This window comes from Megascapheus bottae, chromosome 9, assembly GCF_031878675.1.
Source record: "Megascapheus bottae isolate mThoBot1 chromosome 9, mThoBot2.hap1, whole genome shotgun sequence".
NCBI lineage: Eukaryota > Metazoa > Chordata > Mammalia > Rodentia > Geomyidae > Megascapheus > Megascapheus bottae.
In genome coordinates this window covers 41361209-41384354 of record NC_143517.1, presented here as the reverse complement: position 1 = coordinate 41384354, position 23146 = coordinate 41361209, and the positions used below count along the sequence as shown (strand labels likewise).

The window sequence follows — 23146 nt, the reverse complement described above, 5'->3', positions numbered from 1 at the left end:
CTTCCTTCCTTAATTCACCAGAGGACGATAGCGCCCCCCCTCCCCTCCGTGATGCAAATGTGTCTGTGTGCCCAGGGCTGACTGCGCAGCAGAAAAGAAACAGATGAAAATGAATATGTCTTTCAATGCAAAGATCCTGCAATCAGGATTAAAATGCCATGAGATATCTTTCCGATATATCCAGTCATTTTTAAAGTATTACCTTTTTCCCCAAGAAAAGAAAAATACAGAGTGCAGAGCCCCTATTATAAGAAGGAATTTATCTCTAACTCACTTAGTTCTAAGATTTAAGAACTGTGCACAAAGTCAGGTGTCACCTCCTCCAGTTCTTCCGCAGTGAGACTGGCTGTGTGGATGGGAAGATGGTACTTATAGCTTTCTCCCTACATTCTGCCTTCTTCCCACACTGGCCTAAGGAAAAAGGGAACAAGAAAGTATGTTCTCTTGTCTTCAAAAATAGAAAGATCTTAGCTAGGTGCTGGCAGCTCACATCTGTAATCCTACCTAGTCAGGAAGCGGAGATCTGAGGATCTTGGTTCAAAGTCAGCCAGGGCAGGAAAATCTGTGAGACTCTTATCTCATCAGTCAGTAGAAAACCAGAAGTGATGCTGTGGCTCAAAGCGGTAGAACACTAACCTTGAGCAAAAGAGTTTAGGGACAGTGCCCAGGATCTGAGTTCAAGCCCCACAGCCAACCCCCAGCCCCTCCCCCAAAAAGGCAAGATCTTAAAACACACAATAAATAGCCCACAGCTTACAATGGACTTGTGTCCTGATAAAATCATGAAAGTTAAAACTAAATGCATAGAATTATTACACATTACCCAACATCCTTGTTTAGCAGGATAGCACAGAGTAGAGAGTGAGTATCTGCCATCTCCTCCGTGGGTATGACTCACTGCTGAGGCTCATTGCTGCTATCCAGGGTACAGAAAGAATATTGGACCAAATTATCACTAGCCTAGGAAATAATCAAAATTCACAAGCAGCATTCTACTGAATGCATGTTATTATCATACCATCGTAAAGTTGAAAAATAGTTAAACTGGGGAGTGTTTGTTATACATACACAAAGAATACCCATCAAAATGTTAACAGAATTTATCTCTAAGGGTTAGGTATAAACTAAATGCACCCCTTTGTTGTTTTACTCTTTTACTGTGGACATGTGCTACTCTTCCAATAAGAAAATATGAAATTGTTTGGAATTTAATAGGGAAAGTTAGTTTCTTAAGCCATCATCATATGAACAACTTTATGAAACATTATCTGAACCATCTAAAGCCAAAGTTGTCAGTGATTCACTCTGGATTTTAGTAACTGAACTACTTTGGTATTAAGTTTGTTTCCATCTTCCTTCTTTATGTCTTTGTTTAGATTATTCAAGTGGTACCCAACCTGTACTTTACATGAAAGTAGTCTAGCAATAAAATATTCTAAGTTCTCCCTTTCAGTTTCTTTTTTCCTCTTTTTCTTTAATTCTTCTTTCTAGAAGGTGACATTAGAACTTCAACCTTCTTTTGTTTAGGTGTGTGTGTGTGTGTGTGTGTGTGTGTGTGTGTGTGTGTGTGTATGCGCATGTGTGTACCTACATACGTGTGGTAGTGATAAGGCTTGAACTCCTGGGCTTAGCTTTTATCCTTGAGGCTGGTACTCTAACACAGGAGCCACACCCCCACTTTCAACTTTTTGCTGGTTGTTTGGCGATAAGAGTCTCTCATATTTGTGTGCCTGGGTTGGCTTTGAACCATGATCATTAGATCTCAGCTTCCTGAATAGCTAGGATTCCAGGGATGTGCCATCAGCATCTGGCAACCTCAGCCTTTTTAATGTCATATTCAACCTCTTACAAACTGATAAACCAGAGCAAAATAACTGATGAAATCTCTCCTTACCATCTATCTATTATAGTTTGCTGTCCAGTTAGCTCTGGTCAATGATAACTCTACAGCTTTGGCTGTCTCATCCGTCCATTGTTTTGTTTGCCTACTGTAATGTTGCAAAACCTAGACAATGCTATTGGACTAATGCAAAGTTTGTTTGCTTGTTTGTTTTCTTTTTCCCAAGGAACCCAGAGCAGCTCTGAAAATTACATGTATTTTCTTTTCTGTCTGCAGTTAAATTCTTGCCTCCAGGATGGGGAAACAGAACAGCAAGCTACGCCCAGAGGTCATGCAGGACTTGCTGGAAAGCACAGACTTTACAGAGCATGAGATCCAGGAATGGTACAAAGGCTTCTTGAGAGACTGCCCCAGTGGACATTTGTCAATGGAAGAGTTTAAGAAAATATACGGGAACTTTTTCCCTTATGGGGATGCTTCCAAATTTGCAGAGCACGTCTTCCGCACCTTCGATGCAAATGGAGATGGGACAATAGACTTTAGAGAATTCATCATAGCCCTGAGTGTCACATCAAGGGGGAAGTTGGAGCAGAAGCTGAAATGGGCCTTCAGCATGTATGACCTGGATGGAAATGGCTACATCAGCAAGGCAGAGATGTTGGAGATTGTGCAGGTATGTAGCCCTCACCCTTTAGAAGGAGATTGGAAAGAAGCATAGAAAAGCAGAGGAAAGAGATTACAAAATACTGGGTCACCAGGGGATTACATATTTGGCCCACTTAGTTCGATCCAGGGAGACTGAGCATAAAAATTCGCAATGGTTAGCATCTCTTAAAACCTCAGAAACACTGGCAATACTAGGCCCTTGTTCTTGCCTGTAATGAATCATCTGCTGCTTTGGGGTGACAACGTCTCCCCCAACTTCAGGTAGATATTTGCTCTTTAGTTGGCCATCTTTATTGTCTCTAGTCCTCCACTGACTCAGTGCTTGTACGGAGCTAAAACCTGTGACCTGGAGTCTACTCTTTCCATATTCATTGTGTTAATGATCACACTCAGATCTGGCTTCAAATCTTGCATCAGGACTTTGATTCTAACCAAGGTACTTCACAAGAACAGTGTCCTCATTTGTAAAATATAGAACTCCCAGCACTACCCACCCATGTCACAGGGTTATTTGGCATGTGATTTGCCATGTGAAGTACCTAGAACAGTGCCAGTCATGAAAAAAAGTAGTCAACAGTGCCGATCAATTTATAACATAGAAACTTTGAAAGAGCAAAATCTGGACTCCAGATTCTATCCCATCAAACGGGGAAATACTGGAGATATTATTTTATGGAGACATACATCTGGCTTCCCCAAATCAAACACTCACATTAGTTTCTTGGAAGGAAACAGGAAATTTTAGTGCTGGCTACATTTTCCTTGTGGAACCCCAGAAAACTTTGGAGAACCAGAACTCATGTTTAGGAGCTATGGTCATGACGGCGACATCTTGACTGGCAGTAGATATGACTCAGAGGCAAACACAGGACCCAAGAAGGTCCAGGTGGGTGGCAAAGACAGGAAAGGCTGCCAGTCTTTGCTCTTTCATAGATGGTAAGACACAGTAGAAAAACATCTGGAAACAAAAAGCAGGACCAAGAAAATAGGCATTTGGCTTCTTGGAAGGCTCAACTTAGAGGTCACACTTATCCCAGGACATCTGGGCAAATGTCTTACCATCCCAGAACATCTGAGCAGCCATGCTGCTGAGATAGCACCGCAACCCCTGAGAGGATGGTGAGGTACTAGATAAGAAGGGAGACAAAAAGAGCTCAGCTTCTGTCAGTATAAAGATGGAGATAGAATGAAACTTTCTTACCAAATAAGTGATGAAAACTGGGGACAGAACTGAAGGAGATGTGTGTTTGGGCCTTAGGAACAGGCCTCAGGCCTATGGGGCAGAACGTACATGGGTAGCTAGAAGTCTAACTGCAAATATTGGAAGAATGAAAGAATAGCGATCTCAAATGAGCTCTTCTCATTTGGGAACTCTCTAAAGTTTTCCAAATAACTTCTCTTTTTTGGCTGGGCTACCAGTGGGTTCTCCTTCATCTATAGCCATAACTACCTCAAAAAATTTGTTAAATTAATCCCTGAGTGATGTGGATCTTAGCAAAAAGGAAGAATGACTTAATAGTATATAATATCCACTGTGAAAATATGAGCAGTATAGAAGAATATAAAAGGTAAAAGGAAACATTAGCCATTAATCTACTCCATCCACAAAGACAGCTGCTGTTTATTGTTTTCAGTATCTTTCCTGTGCCTATTTACATGCATTTACAAATATCTAGTTGATTTCATAATGTATATGAAGTTTTAGGTGCTGTCTCAGCTTTTTCACTCAAGGCTAGCACTCTATTACTTGATCCACAGCTCTTTAGGCTTTTTGGTAGTTTACTGGAGATGAGAGTCTCGTGGACTTCTCTTCCCAGCCTGGCTTCAGTCCATGATCTTTGGATCTCAGCTTCTTGAATACCTAAGATTACAGTGTGTGACCCACCTGCACCCTACTGATTTTCCCTTTTTAAAAAATTTAGCAAGGATTTATGTTCTTAATACAGGATATACAGAAAGTAATGTAGGACTGAAGTAGACTTGAAATAGTGGGACCTGTTTGCCATAGTTATCTGAGGAGTCTCAGCTGAATTTCTGTAGGAACACCTCATCGTCAACAACTCTTAGTCACTAGAGACATTGGAACTTAACCTAGATGAGTCTCATTATTAGTTAAACAAATAGAGATGTGGCTTACCCAAAACACAAGGATTTTCACTGGTCACACATACCCTTTAATTTTCTGTCTCTTTAGTTAATAATTGCAGCTTATGAACATGTAAAAGATGATGGTGACTTTTCAGTTTTTATTTCTTGGTACTGTTTCAGTTTTTGAGTTGGGGTTTTCAATTTTTGTGTTTATTTTTACTCTCCCCTCATCTGGGTATCATGTCTTATTTCCCTCCTAAATGACTGGTTCCTTTTCATTTTAAAAGGAGTTGCAGAGGGGCATAGGGCAATCTTCTATGGCAGTTTCCCTGATGAAGGGACTGTTGGCCAGGCCAATTTTGAGGACCAAAAAAAATTGTTTCCCTGTGTGTAGCTAAGGAATGATGTGGAAATGTAATAGCACAGAGTTCAGTTGGCAGGTGCCAGGATCAGAAAAGAACATCAAAGGTCTTCTTTCCTTCCTTCTTCCCTCCCTCCCTTCCTTCCTTCCATCCTCCCTTCCTTCCTTCCTCCTTCCTTCTCTCCCTCTACTTTTCTTAAAAATGAAGTCCTTTTTGTGGTGTCTATCCTGGGGCTTGAACTCAGGACTTGAGCACTATCCCTGATGTTCTACTGCTTGAGCCACAGCGCCACTTCTGGCCTTTTTGGGTAGTTAATTGGAGATACGAGTATCACAGACTTTCTTATCTGAGCTGTCTTTGAACCACATCATTAGATCAGAGCCCCCTGAGTAGCTAGGATTGCAGGTATAAACTACCAGTATCTGGTTAAAAGTCTATTCTTTAAGTTTAATTCTGTCAGCTCTGAGGATGAGGTCCTGGTACACACACACACACACACACACACACACACACACACACACACACACAAAATACACCAACAGACATCATGCTCAGGTTATTTGTTATAAGTTGTAGAGATATTTTCCATGAGTTTCATTGTAAATGCTTTAGAGAAAGATCCAGAAAGTACTAGCAGACACCTGCTTGGTCTTGGGTGATTTAAGCATGCTCAGTACAGAAAATTAAAACAACATGATCACAAACATAAAGGTACACTCAGCCTGCTAGAGATATGTCCCTTACTATAAAGAACTTCGGTCCATTTGTAGAACTCTAGTAGGTTTCCATGGCTTAACTCTAAAGATACACAAGTTCCTAAGGCATGTCTGTGTACTGGTGGCTTTAAAGAAGCCTGACAATAGAAGACTCCAATTTCCTGCTTTCTACAGTGCCACACCTTGAAGATTAATATTTATGCCTATAGGAATTACTGCAGCACCCTGAAGACTTCAGATCATTAAGCTTCAAATCATTTTCACAGGAAGGGCTTCACTATTCTACTCTTTTACTATGTAAGCTGCAGGTTCACATTCTTATACTAGTCTCCCTGTTTTCAATTATTCTGGATGACTAGGAATTCACTGTAGGCTCTTATTGAACTTCCCATTCTTTCTTTATCTTTTGTTTCCTCCTCTTAAAGCCCATACTCTCAAGGCTGTCACACTCAGTAGAAGCTCTCTGGCTTTGTGGAGATTCTCTTGTCTTTGTTCCAGCTGGTCATTAGGAAAATAGTCATTTGCTTCAAAGAAATTACTGTCTTTAAATTTCATTTATGAACTTGGATAAATGTCCATTTGGAAGTGCTGAGGTAGATGGAAATCATGATCTGGAGAAGTATAAACAAAGTCTCTATTAATGTAACACTTGTAGCTTCATAACAAGTGTTGCTGCATAAAATCTTTGTTCAATCCCCATCCCTTGAAGACTCAGAAATTCAAACAATTTAATGAAAAATAAAAAGTCAGCTGGGTGTGGTGGCTCACGCCTGTACTCCTAGTACTCAGGAGGCTGAGATCTAAGGATTGTGGTTCAAAGCCAGCCTGGGCACTAAAGACCGTGAGACAAACTTAGTGAGTCAAGACAATAGAAATTACCTCATGGTTCTGAAAGTCTGAAGTCTAGCCTGGGTTTCACTGAGTACATGGAAGTAGTTATCTTGCCCTTCCTTGCCTTCTACAGCTTCGACAAGTTGCCTTCCAAGTCAACAATAGCACATGGAGTCCTTCATGCTGCCATTCCTGTGGTCCTGTGATTAGATCAGAATGAGCTGGGTATTGTAGGAGAATCCTCTCATCCCAATAGCCTTAATTCAATGGCACCTGCACAGTCTCTTTTACTATGTAAAGTAACATACTCACAAGTTCCAGGCATTCAGACCTGAACATCTTGGTATGTCCATTATGCAGCGTACCATCTATGCCAAGGTATATTGTGCTCCGTTTTAAAGAACATATTCATATGTGATAGCAATACCTGAATGAACAAACAAAACTGTATGCACGTTTATTTTTAGAGCCTTAAATAAACTTTTTCCCACTTTTTCCCATTCTTATGGGGTTTTTTGAATGGCAACTTTGAGAACATAATTTAGTCTTAATATTTTATTGCACATTGAACTCATCTCTCAGATGTCTTGAGCCAGGTAAGAACGTTGGCCTTGCTCTACCTCATGCTAGAGTCTCTCCTCACTGTGGGTACCATAATTCAAGAAAGAGAATCTTCTTGGGGCCAGGAGCGTAGCCCAGTGGTAGAGTGAACATCTAGCATATACGAATGGCACTGTGATTCAGCTGGGAATGCTTAGATGTTCTCCGGGACTTTAGGAGATGGGAAAGGAATCCTGTGTGAATGGGTAGAAAGTATAACATAGAATAACATTTACCTCTTTCCACCAGAAAGTAACTAACCAGGACCCTCAAAAGTTATGGTTTAAATGATTGGACACTCATGGGTCAGGCATAGTCACATTGTATTGCCTTAGCCTTACTGAATGAAAATTACTGGCTGAGACAAAATAATTGATCATCTATACCCAAAGCAAAGAGGAAGAGGAAGCCAAAAGAAGAATGGACACATGAGAATAAGTGACTAGGGCAAAAAATATCTCTTGACTTTTCACATTTACAATGTCCTTTCTACTTCTTTCCCATTTCCTTGGGATGCAACTTCCTCTTCTTGGGTCTCCAAGCTCAACTTTCTTTTAAATAAAGTTAAGTTCATTTTCAATTCAATTAAGAGAATACGATGAGAGGTAGAATCTTCCATTAAGTTTTTCATTTAATTACCTAGTTGTGAAGTGCATGTTCACGACGAAAAGAAAGATAACCCAATAAAATCTCCCATTGGTGGAAATGGGAGACACTCTTGACTTGAAGATTCTCCTTTTCTCCCTGCGCTTTCCCACCAAAGACTAGAGTATCTAGGAATCAGCTAAAACTTCTAGACTTCGATGCTCACTAGAAGCAAAGTGAGACCACCTTTCCCAGACAGAATGTTGGCAGAACTGAGCTGAGTCTTGAGACATGCATTGGAATGATTGAGAGACAGCCTGTCTGACTTGTTTTTAAGTTCAAGTTAAAAGCCTTCCCAAACTGAATCCACAGGCTACTGTAAAGTAACAGTAGTCCTTGGGGTGTTACTTGAAAGAGAAGGTCTTGAGGTCTTGGGGCTTAGTTCTTTTAGCTGTGTGGCAAGTCATTTTTCTTTTTTTTTTAATTCTCTCCTCTGATGAATAAGATCACAGTATTCATCTACAGCAAGCGGATAAGGAGAAAGTGGGTCACAATGGCAACTGGGCATGAGTGGTTTCTCCTCCTCATAGATGATCACCAACTGTGATCAATTCAGACCAACATTCCGTGAGTGGCTATGTCACCAGGGTTTGAACTTAATGGCTGTATGCCCGTTAGTCTTGTGCTGTGCCACTTAAACCACATCTTCAGCCCTAGTTACTTTGAAGATAGACTTTAGCACATTTTTGTTCCCAGGCTAGTTCTGAATCACAGGCCTCCAGACCTCAGCCTCCTCGGTAGCTGGGATTACAGATCTGAACCACATGTACCTGGCTGTGAGATCCATCCTACCATTAATTTTAGAACCATATCCTGAATAACAATGGCATTTTTCTCTCCAAAGACCTTTCTAAATTGGTGGCATATGTATTATGTTACTTTTAATATGTTCTTTGAAGACTTGAGAATTGTGTTTTCTGTTTCTGGAGGGTTGGGGGCTGGCATGGTGGGGAGGAATAGAGAAGAACTTCCAACTTCTAGTGTCAGTATTCTGTTCGACCCTTGCCTGGTTCTCATTTGTGAATGTAGGCCATCGATGTTACCCTGAAATGCAAGTTAGATTGCTATCACTTAGAAAACTTCCAAACTAAGATTTCAACTACAGATATTCCTCTAAGAAATAATCTTTTCTTGTTGTTTTTTGGGGTTTTTTGCCAGTCCTGGGCTTGAGCTCAGGGCCTGAGCACTGTCCTTGGACTTTCTCAAGGCTAGAGCTCTACCACTTGAGCCTCAGCACCACTTCCTGCTTTTTTCTATGTATGTGGTACCGAGGAATCCAACCTGGGTCTTTGTGCATGCTAGGCAAGCACTCTACCACTAGGCCAAACTCCCGGCCCCATAAGAAATAATCTTAATGTGTGCTTATCTGTTGTTTTGAGTTTGTCCTCATTATACTTTTAATATTTTTATTGTATGTCACATTATAGAGCTTAACTTAGCCTCCATGTAAGGTATAGAAATTAAGAGTCAATGCCAGCCAGGTGCCAGTAGCTCATACCCGTAATCCTAACTATTCAGGAGGCTGGGCTCAGAGGCTCATGATTCAAAGCCAGCCTAGACAGGAAAGGCTATGAGACAATTATCTCTAATAAACTATTCAGAAAAGGCTGAAGGTGATGCTGTGGCTCAAGTGGTAGAGCACTAGCTTTGAGTAAACGAATCTTAAGGTCAGCATCTAGGCCCTAAGTTCAAGCTCAGGACCAGAAAAAAAAGAAGTAGGTATGTAGTTCTACTGTGGTTCCATTGTAAGTTTTAATCTGTATTTCCTTAATATTGTAAGTTTGAGAATCTTTTCACATGTTTGTCATTTTTATGTGTTTTTATAGAAATATCTGCTCAAATCGCTTTTTTTTTTCCTTTTTTTCTCTCCTTTCTTTTCTTTTTTTCATTGGTCATGGGGCTTGAACTCTGGGCCTGGGCGCTGTCTCTGAGCTCATCAGCTCAATACTAGCACTCTACCACTTTGAGCCACAGTGTCACTTCCAGTTTTCTGGTGGTTTATTGGAGATAAGAATCTCATGGACTTTAGTGCCCAGGCTTGCTTTGAACTATGATCCTCAGATCTCAGCCTCCTGAGTAGCTAGGATTATAGGTGTGAGCAACCATATCCAGCAGATGTGCTGGCATCTTCTAAAAAGTGGTGACACAGAGAGAGAGAAAAAACATTAAAGGATTCTGAGAGCCGAGTGCAGGGTCAGGCTGGCCCAAGAGTCTGCATCACTGAGTGGGATGACCATACAAGGAAATGAGCTGTCATGGAAGAACAGACCATGTCTAACTTTGAGCTATATCGTTGGTACTGTGAATCACTTTCTGCTGAGACTTGATTACCATTGGGTATGAATGTGTTATTGCTTTAGCACTCTCTGCTGAGACCTACAGTGAGAGTAAACACGTGGACCTCCCTGTCCTGCCCACCTTTGTGCTGATAGGCTCTGGCACCCGAGATTAGCTGGGGGGATTTCCTGAACCGAGTTCCTGACTTGACGGATCTCCCTGACACGTCTGAGGGCTGGGCGCAGGTGGTCAGTGGGCCCTCTCCTTTCTCGGCTGGTTCTGATCAGGGCGTGTTCTCCCTATCCCTTCTGTGGGTTGGGAGGGACTGAGGACTAAAAACCCCACATTCTGGCACCCAGCGTGGGGCCTGAAAAGAGTGCTCATCCAGAGTGAAACCATAGGCGAGTGGAGCCAAGCAAGGTCATTGAGTCTGTGATCATTCCCAGTCCGCCTCCGAAGTGATGCATCTTTGCTGCAGGCAGCGACAAAGGGAAACAGGGGACTCCACCTATATGGCTCAAAAGGCCTGGGATGTCCTCTATCTATCTATCTATCTATCTATCTATCTATCTATCTATCTAACTAACTAACTACTATCTCTCTCTATCTATCATCTATCTGTGTATATATTTATAGCTAGATAAGAGGTATAAATGCACACATACAGATGCAGATACAGATAGATAGATCATAGATCCATCTATTGGTCTTACTTGTGTGGATGGTCCGTCGTGATTCTGCCATTGGACTTGTATAAATAGGATGAAGCTCTTCCATGTGGAGGCTACATCTCACCTCCCAGAACCACGGTTTAGAAAAAACATAGTGATGGGTTCTTTTAAACAGGGAGCATGGATCTGAAGACAAATGCGTGCTGTTAACTCTACAGGACCTTGGTATTACAAAAAATAAAAATAAATACACAAAATGGTTCCATGGATTAAATTCTGTTTATAGCAGCAAAAAGGAATTCTTTGTTTGTTTGTTGAGTAAAATCTTACATGAAACCTAACATAAAGGAAGAAGGATTTTGTCTGAAAAGAGATGGGTCTCTAATCTCTAACATCTCCCTCGGGACGAGGGGGTTGGAAGCACCTGAAAGGAGCACTATGGGAGTATAAAAGTTATTGATCTCTCTCAAAGCAGGAAAGTATTTACACTATTCCAAACATATAGAGTAGGATCCTATTTTAGAAGTGATTCCACAAGAAATTTCCATGCCCTTGCCCATCCTCTTTCCCTAGTATATAAATCCTTTACAGCGCGATGCTGTTCTTTATCTGCAACCTAAAAACAGCTCAATGCTGTTCAACTTCTTCTGCCCTTATTCTGTGGTCAAGGTCTTGATTGTCTGGTTCCCTATTGTAAGACTCCACATTTTCTGGTGAAAAGAGTTGGTCTGGTTTCCTTCAGACCAGACAAAGTGAACTGTTGTTGGCTCTTGGATTTGTGCCAGGCCTCAGTTAATCTTTCTGTGTCAGTTCAGCTCTGAGACCATTCCTTTCAAACATCCCCCCCCAAAAAGTTGTTCTTTCCAAGGAAAGGAAGAAAAAGAAAAGTGCAAAAATAAAAGAAAAAGAAAGAAAGAATACACACACACACACACACACACACACACACACAATACAACACAGATATAAACGTACAGGTAGGAAGTATTCTGAGCCTACTAAGGCAAAGCCAGAGCTGGGCCCTCACTTACCTTAAAGCTCTCCATTTACCCAGAAACAAAAATACGTTGCTTCAACTTAATTAAAAACAGGATGCCTCTGCTAGGCTTCTCCTCTTACTGATACTGCTAAAAATAAAGTAGAGAAGTAGCCTGATTTCTTCACAGTTGACTCCCATAAAGTCTGAGGAGAAATGGAGCTATATGAGACATAACTTTCTTCAGATTTTGGCCTATGGTTGTTCTCTCTCTCCCCCCTCCCCTCCCCCATCTCCCCTCCTTTCCTCTCTCTTTCTCTCTGTCTCTGTCTCTGTCTGTCTCTCCCCCCACCCCTCTCTCCATCTCTGTCTGCTATGTAGTCCCAGATTTTGAATTCTACAACCATCAGCTCTTGTTGTTGACGCTAGGGGAGAGCAGAGACTGATGATTCCCCAAGTGTGTTTACAAGGCTGTCATGCACTTACTCACTCTTGACACCACTGGAACTCCTCATTTTTGCTCTTTCCTTATTGCTCTGGTGCTCTCAGAACAGTGAATAGTCCGCAAATCCCTATCTATGAATTAATACACATCTAAAACAGAACCAAACCTAGTCTATCTAACATTTTCCTCAAGAAGATGTTGCTTCTGTCCCCTTTCTCTTTAGTAGCCCACTATCCTTTAGCCTCATTGCAAAAGATTAATGCTCTGACACACTCCATTGGGTGTCATCCATCCGGCGTGGAGTAATGAAGAGAATAACCTCTACCATATTACTAGTTGGTTTAATATCACACACACAAGAAAAGGAGTTTCATGCATTCCCATCTTCAAGGCTGAGTGTTTGAAGAAGTACTCCAGTCCACTGGGACTTTTCTTGCCTGTAATCTAGTTGAAGGCTTTTGTGTCAGTTATGAAGACATTCCTGGAATGACTCTGGCCATTTAAACAGAGCTCGCTGAGAAATGGATCACTTTGGGCCTGCAGTATGGCATCATCCCAATTTTCTTCTGAAGGGTCGGTGAACTATGCAAGAATAAGAACAGCAATGTGTGTCTTGTTGCCCACTACCCTGCCACTTCCCCTACCTCCTAGTACAGAGCACACAAGAAATTATTGTGTAGTAAACTGTGTGTGACCATTTTTTAATTGCCTGGATACTATGGCTTGAAAAGAGGGCACTGGACTAGATTTGGGATAGGAGTATAAAAAGAAAATTTAGATTTAATATCATTTCTATCTTTTTGTTATAGGAAAAACTGAATTTCTTAGCCTGGTCTGTGAAGCCAGCTGGCTATTCGTGTCTATTCTGGGCCACACCCGGATGCCCACCATGTTAGTCTCCCCAAGCCTCCCACCCTGGGTTTCTCTGGGATTCTCCTTAGCCTTCGGCCTCTTGAGGTCCTGTGTTTGATCTTCAGTCCTCAGGAAACCTGCCCCGCCACCTTCTACATCACCTCAGGGAATTGTGCAACCTGCTCTGTAGTAGTCCATAGGTCTTTGGCTTATTTCTCTATTTTTTATGTGATTTTTTTAATTGTAATTAATAAAAGGGTTACATGATATTTGCCAGATAGAAGTTCTCTGATTATTTTAACATCATCTACTGCCTTGTTTCACAACAACAACAACAACAAAAACCCATCAGGGCAAAAACTGCATTAATCCTAAAACCTGGTGGGTAGTAACTAATTACACAGTTAAGATTGACAAACAAGAATCAGGGGAGAGATGAACTAAGAGCAGGAATTTTTATAACTGGGATCCATGAATGAGTTTTACAGCCTTGAAATCTGCAAGGTGGGTGTGCATGCATGGGATGCTTGTATGATTTCTTTTTTTTCCTTTTTTCTGGGGAAGAGAAGAGCTGGTTCTATGTCTTAAACTCTGGGCCTGGGCATTGTCCAGGAGCTTTTGTTCTTAAGGCTAGCACTCTACCACTTAAGCCACAGCTCCACTTCCAGGTTTTTGGCCATTAATTGGAGATAAGAGTCTCATGGAACTTCCTGCCTAAGCTGGCTTTTAACCTTGACCCTCAGATCTCAGTCACCTGAATAGCTAGGATTACAGGCACAAGCTACGAGTACCCAGCACTTGCATGGTTTCTAAAGGGAGAGGCCAGAGTTGTTGATAGATTGAGTACCTTAAGGGATTTTACATGACCATGATATGGAGAGAAGAGAGAAAATGATATAGGGATGGAAATATGGGTAGATATATAGGTGATAGATAGATAGATAGATAGATAGATAGATAGATAGATATAAAAGGGGAAACAACAAAAGTAAACAGAATAGAAGCAAAGAGAGGAGAATGAACATGAGATAGGGTGATTGAGGTGGAAGACAGCTTATTCTGGAACAGGCTCTCTAAGCCTATTGAGCCTGACTCCAAGTGACTCCATCTTTCATCCTTATTTTATTGACTGACATTAAGATACCTGCCCATTTGCCCCAGCCAGTTCAGAGACTAGTTTAGGGATAATACTAAATATGAGTGACAAGCAAGAAAGTTTAAGCATCCATTCCCTTTTGCTCCCCCTTTTTCCAGTTGGAGCCTACATCCTCTCAGGTGTCTCTACCTGGCTATAACCAGATCTCTAGAACCTTCTGAAACTTTCTGACCACACCCTGACAATATATACTTTTCTTAGATGTTTTCCCATGGCTGAAGTGCCCAATGTAAATCTTATTACCAGTTGTGAACTTGATTTAAAACAATGACTTTGTATATTTTGCCCAAATACAACTATCTTTGACAACTGACACCTCCTTCCAGGCCCATGTCCCCAAGAGATGTCACAGGTGGTCAGAAGACAATTTCCTTCCTTCTTCCAGAACTCTTTCATAGATTCCTCTGTTGCTCACCAGATTTCACAGATGTGAAATCCCAGGCCTAAGATTTTGTAATGACTATAACCCCCAATTCAGAGAGCAGACTGTTTTCCTCTAAGTGAGCAGATTGCTGAATGAGAAGCCCTATGAATTCACTGTCACTATGTGGAGAGGATGTCAGAATTGTTTAGGATGGCTTGACAGTGCTTGCCTGGAAGAACAGGAGAGTACATAGACTGTTCATGAGTCCGTTATTCTCCAGGGGCCTGGCTGGAGACCCCAGTATCTCCACTTGTCTCTTTGTGCCCCGAGGAATGTCACCTACTGCCTCAAAATGGGTCCTGAGCACAGCAGCAGCAACAGCACATGGAACTTGTAAGAAAACATCTGTAATCCCCACTCTTTGCTAAGTGCAGATAGATAATTAGAGGCTGGCCCAAACAAAGTTATTGAGACTCTTATCTGAAAACAAAGTAGAAAAAGAAAAAGAACTTGGGATGTGGTTCAAGTAGTAGAGCACTTGCCTGGTGAGCTTTAAGCCTTAAATTTAATTGTCATAACTTCTAAAATTTAAAAAAAAGAAAGGGCCGGGAGTTTTGCCTAGTGGTTAAAGTGCTTGCCTAGCATGCACAAAGACCCGGGTTCAATTCCTTGGTACCACATACATACAAAAAAGCCGGAAGTGGTGCTGAGGCTCAAGTGGTAGAGCTCTAGCCTTGAGAAAGTCCAAGGACAGTGCTCAGGCCCTGAGCTTAAGCCCAGGACTGGCAAAAAAAAAAAAAGAAAGAAGGAAGGAAGGAAGGAGGAAAAGAAAAGAAAGGAAAAGAAAAGAGGGAAAGGGAGGGAAGGGGAGACACAGAACTTTAGCTCCAGTCCTACTTCTCAGATCCTGCATTTTAACCCAAGTCTTGGGTACATCATAGATGCATTAACTTGGCACCACAGCAGTTGCAGGTGTCTGAGCAGTTGTTGATCTTGGGGGAATCAGGGGGCTGGGTTTTGGGGGGTGGGGAAGAGCAGGTGCTGCTGGCCTGGCTTCTACCAGTCACTCCATATCACAGCCTACAATAAATCCGCGGGGGACAGGAACCAGTTCCTTATTCATGAAGGGACCTTCCTTTCAACCCAATATTCAGAAGGATTAACACTAGAGGTCCCATACTGCTCTTACCACCCTCTTGCTTTTGTCCACAGGCGATCTACAAAATGGTTTCCTCTGTGATGAAAATGCCTGAAGATGAGTCAACCCCAGAGAAAAGGACAGAGAAGATTTTCCGCCAGATGGACACTAATAGAGATGGTAAGCCCAGAGGCTGCTGAGCTTGGCCTAGGTTGGGGCTACTGGGGAAGGCCTGGCAGGGAAGTGTTACCCAGAGACAAAATGTCAGCCACAAGAAGCTGTCAGCCTCCATGAGAGTGGCCCATTCACTCGCACAGGGAGAGAACCAGGCTGGCCACTGGATTGCTGCTGATCCAAGTCCACGGGAAAATGCCTTATTTCTCGGCCCTTCTATCTTCCTTCTAGGTCATTTTCTACCCCTCCCCAAAGAATAGATCTTGTGGAGCAGCAGCAGAAGGACTCAAGAAGACACTGTTAGCACAGCTTAGTCCTCAGGAGAGGCCATGGTCTAATACACTAGATCCCTGCAGACAGTTAGTTCGTCAGGATTCGGAAGAGCTTGTGACTCCACAGGAACCCAGCCCCTTCTATCCCAGCCTGTCCAGTGATTTTATTGGGGTCTCTGAGCATACTTTATGGTGTTAAGACAAGAGAGCTCTCTTATGCATTGGAGATGGTGATAGAAGTTTGGTGTGAAAGCCAAGAAGGGGATGTAAAACAAAGAAAAGTGAAAAGGGAACATAAGATTTAAAATACAAGGACAAGCTGGACATAATGGTTCATGTCTTTGATCCCAGTATTTGGATATTGGGAAGAATTCAAAGCTAGCTTTGGTTACCTGGAGAAACCTTGTCTCAAAATTCAAAATATTATAAAAAGAAAGGGCAGAGCAGGCTGAGAAGGAAAAGAGGAAGAGAGAAAAACATGATTTTTAGATGTTATTATCAGCAGGAGGCTCAAATAACCTGAATTTAGGAAAACAACTTCTCTGCTGCTTCTCTGAAATTCTAAGTTAACCAGACATGCTTTTCCGTTTGTCAAATCTAGTGATACTATTTTTGATACAGGACCTGAGTTCACCGTCTTAATTAAGCTTATGCCTTGGCTAGTCACAAGCTCTTTGGCTCACTTGTTCTGCTTAAAGTGCTCAGCAATTAACTAATTAATTATTGTAGAATTGCAGCTTGAACTCAGGACCTTGTACTCATTAGACTAATGATCTATCATTCGAACCATCCTTCTAGCTCTCTCTGCCTTAATTATTTTTCAGGTAGGATCTCAAGTTTTTGCCTGGGGCCAGTCTGGTACCATAATCCTCCTTGTATGTCCCCTGAGTATTTGGGATCCTAGGTGAGAAACACCGTATCTGGCTTGTTCTTGGAAAAACAGTTTCCCTAGCTTTCTTGTCCCAATTACTCTCAAACAACCATTCTCCTATCTCTGCCAAGTAGCTAGTTTTGAAGTCAGCATACTCTGCACGGCATGCAAATGCAGCCATGTGACCTGTATGAGGCTGATAGGTACAACAGTGGGGGTTTGTCAATAATCAAAACTGTACCTATGCCTGGGCACCAGCTGCCTGAGAATCTGGATTTTGGTGTTTCTTCCACAACCCTTTTATGTCCTATTGCCCTTCATATACTTCAATTCAAGCAAACAGCTTGGTTGTTTTGCCAAGATTACACAAACATGAAGCTATTTGAATAATGAACATGTGGATTTTAAGCCACAGCTTTCCTGATACTGTGCACTAGGTCTGCCTATACAGAGTAGGGCTCAGGATGGAGATGTACCTGGGATAAGCTCTGTACTACAATTGGTCACAGGCAGTGATAGAGCCTTACGCTGGGACTCCGATACCATGAGATCATGGCCTGGCTAGGTTAGCGTTCTCAGAGTGTGACAGCTGAGAGGCCTGGGCTTTCCTAATGAAAAGATTTGTGTCTAGAGAAAGGAAAGGAAAAAGAAAAAGGTGAATGCCTTTGGGGCATGCCTATAATCTGAGCTGCTCAGGAGGCTGAGATCTGGGGATCACAGTTCAAAGCCAGCCCCAGTGGGAAAGTCCATGAGACTCTTTATCTCTAAATAACCACCAGAAAGCCAAAAGTGGAGCTGTGGCTCAAGTGTAAGCTCCATGACTGGTACAAGAATAAATTAACATCTATAATCCCAGCCACTTGAGAGACATAGGTGGGAGGTCAAATTCTGAAAAAGGTAACATACTTCAAAAAATAGACTCATCATGTGAAAGGGTATCAATGTATGTGAATTAATGCACCTTCTATCTGGCAAATATCATGTAACCCTTTTATTAATTACAATAAAAATATCAAAAAAAAGACTCATTTGTTGCCCATACCAGAAACCAAGGAAACAAACAAAATATTGGAAACCTTGTCTGAAAAATTAAAGGCAAAAGGACTGTTCAGAATCTTGCTGACTTTCCTGTAAACTCTAGCTAGGAACAGAGACAAGAACAAGTGTAACCCTAGGAGCAGAGAGGAGGGAGAGTGGGGCAGGGGAAGGGCTGCTGCAGTCCACCTGGGGAGGCCACCATGCCATCTCCATGCAGTGGAAAGGGTGTGAAGTCATGCAGGTGTCATCAGCCACCACTCACCTCTCATCTTCCTTCCTAGGAAAACTCTCCCTGGAAGAGTTCATCCGAGGAGCCAAGAGCGACCCGTCCATTGTGCGCCTCCTTCAGTGTGACCCCAGCAGCGCTGGCCAATTCTGAACCTCCCTACACCACAAATCCTCCAGCTTCTCCTGTTCCCTTTTGATTCTTCTTTGTAATTTTCTGTTGTTGGTGGGTTTTTGTTTTTTTGTTGTTTTTGCCAAACAATCTTGATGGTGACACTGTCCCCTGTGCAATTGGATGTGTCTTCCTTTGTGACACCTTGCCTGCAGCAGCTTCTCTCGTGGACGCTTCGTGGGAATGCCCAGAGCCTCAGTGCACTTGTGGGAAGCATGAACAGTCTGTGGTATTTGCTGTTCAATGACTTCTTAATTGTTGTTGGTTTTTTTTTTTTCTTTTGATTCTAATGACTTGGCTCTGAAGCCTAAAACTCGGGGGAAGGGCCAAGTGAAGAGAATTGCATGCAGTCCATTGCAGTGTTTCATTGCAAGCTTCCAGGAGTTTTATTGGAAAGATGCAGTTCCCCAGTTGGGTTTGTCTATATATATTCTAAGGGATGAAATGGCAGCAGAAGCTGGATTACCCAAGAACAAGTTATCTTTGGGGGTGAGGCTATTAAAAATGAGTTGGGATGTTTTTCATCTCACTCCAACAGGCTGTGGTTTCTAAGCTGCGAACATTTCAAAGTAGATGAATGGAGAGAAAAGATGGCTTGGCTGTTTTCTCAAGGTTTACACTTAGTTGAGCTAAGTCGAGTTTCTTTAGAAATCAAACACAAAAGGCAAAGTAATCCAAGAACCAGACCCCTTTGCTGCCTCTTGTAATTTCAAGCAACAATGACAGAAGACTGCTGTATATAAAATACTGGGTATTACAGACCAAATTAAGTGTTTTGCCTTGTAAATGCATGTTTAGTGAGCACTAATACAATCTTATTATGGAAGACTACTATAATAATTGTCCATCTTGTTTTAAAGTCATATCTGTCTCTGTACAAATGTACCAGTCAACAAGCCTATGTTATATATTCCATCAAAGGACAACGTACTTGTGATGAGGACCCCGCTTTGATTTTGGAGGCTTTTCCAAAGTTACAGGGCAGCGTCAGCTGGAGCACCAAGAAGCTCACATGGCCAAGAGGAACCAGCTGGTGCTGTGCCAGTGCAGCCTCGCAGCCCTTTGGTAGCATGAGATTGGAGATGTGGTCCTCTTGCAAGTAGATGGATGCTCTTGAGAGCTGGAAATGCAGCGGAAGTGCTTAAGGACTGTGCAGTAACTTAGCCCACATTCCTGATAAGGAGTCGTAACTGGATCATTTCAGAGGTCGGGCGGTCACCATCATAAAGAGAGGAAAGGTGTCTGTGCTGTCCAAGGCACACTGTGAAGGGCACACTTGTCATCCTTGTGCTCTTTGAATGTAGATGTCTATTTCCACACATTTGTTTGGGCTAGTCACCTCATATACACTAATTTGAATTGAGGACCGAGAACAAAAGCTGCTTGTCTCAGGCAAGTCAAGCAGCTGGCATGGAAAGACCCAAACTTTCAGAGATGTAGGTGTGGGGAGCCTGCTTCAGAGAAGGCAGGGAGTCCCCCATGGCTCCATCTACTGCCAAGCCACTTCCTACAGTACAGGAACCACAGAAAGAGTAAAAAACAACAACACGGAGAGTGGGGCTGAATCCACTGCAACTTCCAGATTCCTGTTGAACCCATTCTAAGAGGTATCAAAAAATCCAAATTTGTACAATAGGTTCAAATGAGCCAAATTTGAAGAGTACGATTTTGAGACTTGGACTCATTGATCATAATCTGCCTTGTAGTGTCCATTCCTCATGTTCTACACAAAAACTGCCAAATTCTTCCCTGGGCCAAGTGGTAAAGTTGGCTCTTGAAAATTAGGGAAGTGGGCCAGGAGTTTGGCCTAGTGGTAAAGTGCTTGCCTAGCGTTCACAAAGACCCAGGTTCAATTCTTCGGAACCACATACATAGAAAAAAGCCAGAAGTGGTGCTATGGGCTCAAGTGGTAGAGTATTAGCCTTGAGAAAACCCAAGGACAGTGCTCAGGCCCTCAGCCCAAGCCCAGGACTGGCCAAAAAAAAAAAAAAAGAAAAGAAAAAGAAAAATAGGGAAGTAACCTTGGAGCACAGTGCAGGGTGAAGAACCCAGCACATTTAACTGCTGGAGTTTGGGAGTTACTTCCAATAGTTCCTATTCTGGACTGAAAACATAATCCCTCCTTTCGGTTCTTTTTTAACTGAACGGTATCACTTAATGTTGGACAAACATGCCTGGGCTTTGCCCTCGGCCATGACATCTGGCTGAGCCAGACCTACTGTTGGATCACACCTACAGTCCTAGCTATTCAAGGAGGCTGAGCTCTGAGGATTGATGTTCAAAGCCAGCCTGGGCAAAAAAGTTTGTGAGCACCCAAAACAAACAAACAAATAAATAAATAAAATCCAAAAGTGGAGCTGTGGTTCAAGTAGTAGAGCTCTAGCCTTGCGCAAAGAAAACTTAGGGACAGTGCTCAGGTCCTCAGTTCAAGCCCTAAGACTGGCACCAAAAAATAAAATGGAGTCAGTGCATGGCTAATGCCCTTAGAAGGTACAGGGATGGTGTGGATTCTGGCTAGCCACCGACCCTGTCTTTCTAGGGATGTTCTTTCTCCTCCTCCTCCTTCCCAGGAAGGCTGTAAGTATGTCTTACTCTGTGCATTCAAGAGTGGCCAAAATCCTGCATCACACCCAGAATTCTGAGTGCCTGAAGATCCTGAGCACACCTGTACTGGGATGTGACCCATTCGTGCTCTTCGGAGACCTCTGGAAGTAGACTGTTCTGTGGTGAACCAAGGGACATGGCTTAGAACCTGAAGAATGCTACAGAATGCTCAACTGCTCACACCTCATATAGGGTGAAGAGGTGCTGCGAGTGCTGTCCATCCCATGATATGCCCAACGGGGTCTTTCCACAAGTGGATTGTATGATTTTATATACATGTGTATATACATATATATATGTATTATGAGGAGCCTCATATCAGTTGATTTTGTGTAGTTCTTGCCTGGCATTAAAGCATGTTTATTGTTTAATACGGTTGTCCTGACCATGAGATTTTCCTGACTTCATATTACCCGAGTTGATTTGGGTCTTAGTGAGGCTCCAGATTTGAGCTTGGGGTGGTTTCAGCCCTAGAGAGCTACAAAGAGCCTTGGTGGGTGGGGAGAAGGACGGGGGAGAGCACTCAGCCTCAACCCTATCACAGAGTCTCCTCTGTGTACATACGATTCCTTACTTCCTTCTAAGATTATCCTCACTTTCTTCCTGCCTCCTGACCTTCCACACACTGGAGTCTGAACATTAGACACAGCTGAAGCAAACTGTCTCAGTGGGATCCAGAACTTAGTAGTTCTCTCCCTCCCTCTCGCCCAGGCTGAGAGGACTCAGTGGAAGAGATAACACAATGCAACACCGAAACCCCTAAAGCTTTTCAGTGTTTTCAGCTTTGTCTCTCTCCCAGAAGGCCAATACTGTCAGAACAGGGAGCCGGAACTTGCTAGCTTGAGTGTTAGCTCTTATAGGGCTCTACCGACCCCCCCCCCAACAATTGGACCGCCCCCCCAGCATTGGCCTGCCTTCAGCCATATGTAAGGCTATTTCTAGAGCATCTTCTCAGTGTCCAGACCCAACCAAGTCCCTTTACAACCTAGTGCAGCATGCTGTAGGCTTACCACTCCAGGCGGTGGGTATTTCCTTAAGCAAGGCAGAGGAGAGTCACAAGGACTGTCCTATGAAGAAGTGGAGATGTCTCTCAAATGGCCCTGGACTTTGCTAGGCGTGTGCTCAGCACTTTCCCAAAATGTAGATGTTTTTAGGTTATTTGAAGCAACAGCAACCAAACCAAGTCCTAGAGCCCTGCACTTCCTGATTCCGATGCACAGCAGTCAAAAAAACCAGGAAGAGGGATGTGAGGTGAAGAGATGTTAGGATCAAAGGTACTACCGTTGAATTGTTCAGTTACTTTTTCTTAGCCACACTGGTGGCTTATACCTGTAATCCTAGCTACATAGGAGACTGAGGATCTCAGTTCAGAGCCAGCCTGGGCTCAGCCTGTGAGACTCTCATTTTCAATTAACCACCAAAAAGTTACAAGTGGAGCGATGGCAGAGTGGTGAAAACACTGCCAGCTTCTTTAGTACCCACCAGGCATGATAATCCCCCCATGCCCTCCTGTCATATCTTCCCAACAGCAATATTTTGTCCAGCTCACACCAAGTGGACTGGAACCAGTACTAAGCACGACAGTTTTGGTGCATTGTGGGGTGTAGACATTAAGGGTTGGCCCAGAAGGAACACCTAACTCAGCTCAGCTGGAAACTTGTGTCCAGCCTTGAACACAGCTGCAAAGAGGTTTACCACTGCCCGATGGCAAAGCAGAAATGGAGTTCCTTTTACTGCTTCTGGCTGATTGGAGTCCCCGAGTTTCCAATATTAACCCAAATACCAAACTATAGAAGCTTTCTGAGAAATCCCATCAAGGTCATAGTCCAAGAAATGCCCTTGGGGAGGAGGGGCAGGGAAGCTGAACACAGGGTAAGCATAATTCACTGAAGAGGACTGTGGTGGCCACAGGCCATGGCAAGGAGGATATAGATACCATTTACATCCCCCGCACAACCTACTCAGGCAGATTTGAAGAACAGCAGACTTCCTCCTGACGGGGGGGACACAAGATTGTGATTCAAGTCCTATGGCCCAATTCAAATTCCACGATCTCTCCAGAAGACTATCAATCAACAACCCAGATACTTGAAATTTCCTGTCCCTGGTTCAGGCATAGAAGGCACTGGATATACCACTGGAGATTAAGTCAGTCAAAGGAAG

General features: G+C 42.8%; 1 protein-coding gene across 2 annotated transcripts in view; it reads left to right on the top strand.

Annotated features, from left to right (window-relative positions):
* Positions 1–20388, top strand: part of Ncald (neurocalcin delta) — a 251349-nt gene extending 230961 nt beyond the window's left edge. For both annotated transcript variants that reach the window (XM_090339159.1, XM_090339160.1), the window contains 3 exons: positions 2117–2513; positions 15702–15807; positions 18264–20388. In XM_090339159.1, coding sequence (XP_090195285.1) covers positions 2136–2513; positions 15702–15807; positions 18264–18361 — 582 coding nt within the window. In that variant the 5' untranslated portion in view covers positions 2117–2135 and the 3' untranslated portion in view covers positions 18362–20388. The remainder of the gene's footprint in view (positions 1–2116; positions 2514–15701; positions 15808–18263) is intronic.
* The last annotated feature ends 2758 nt before the right edge of the window (positions 20389–23146 follow it).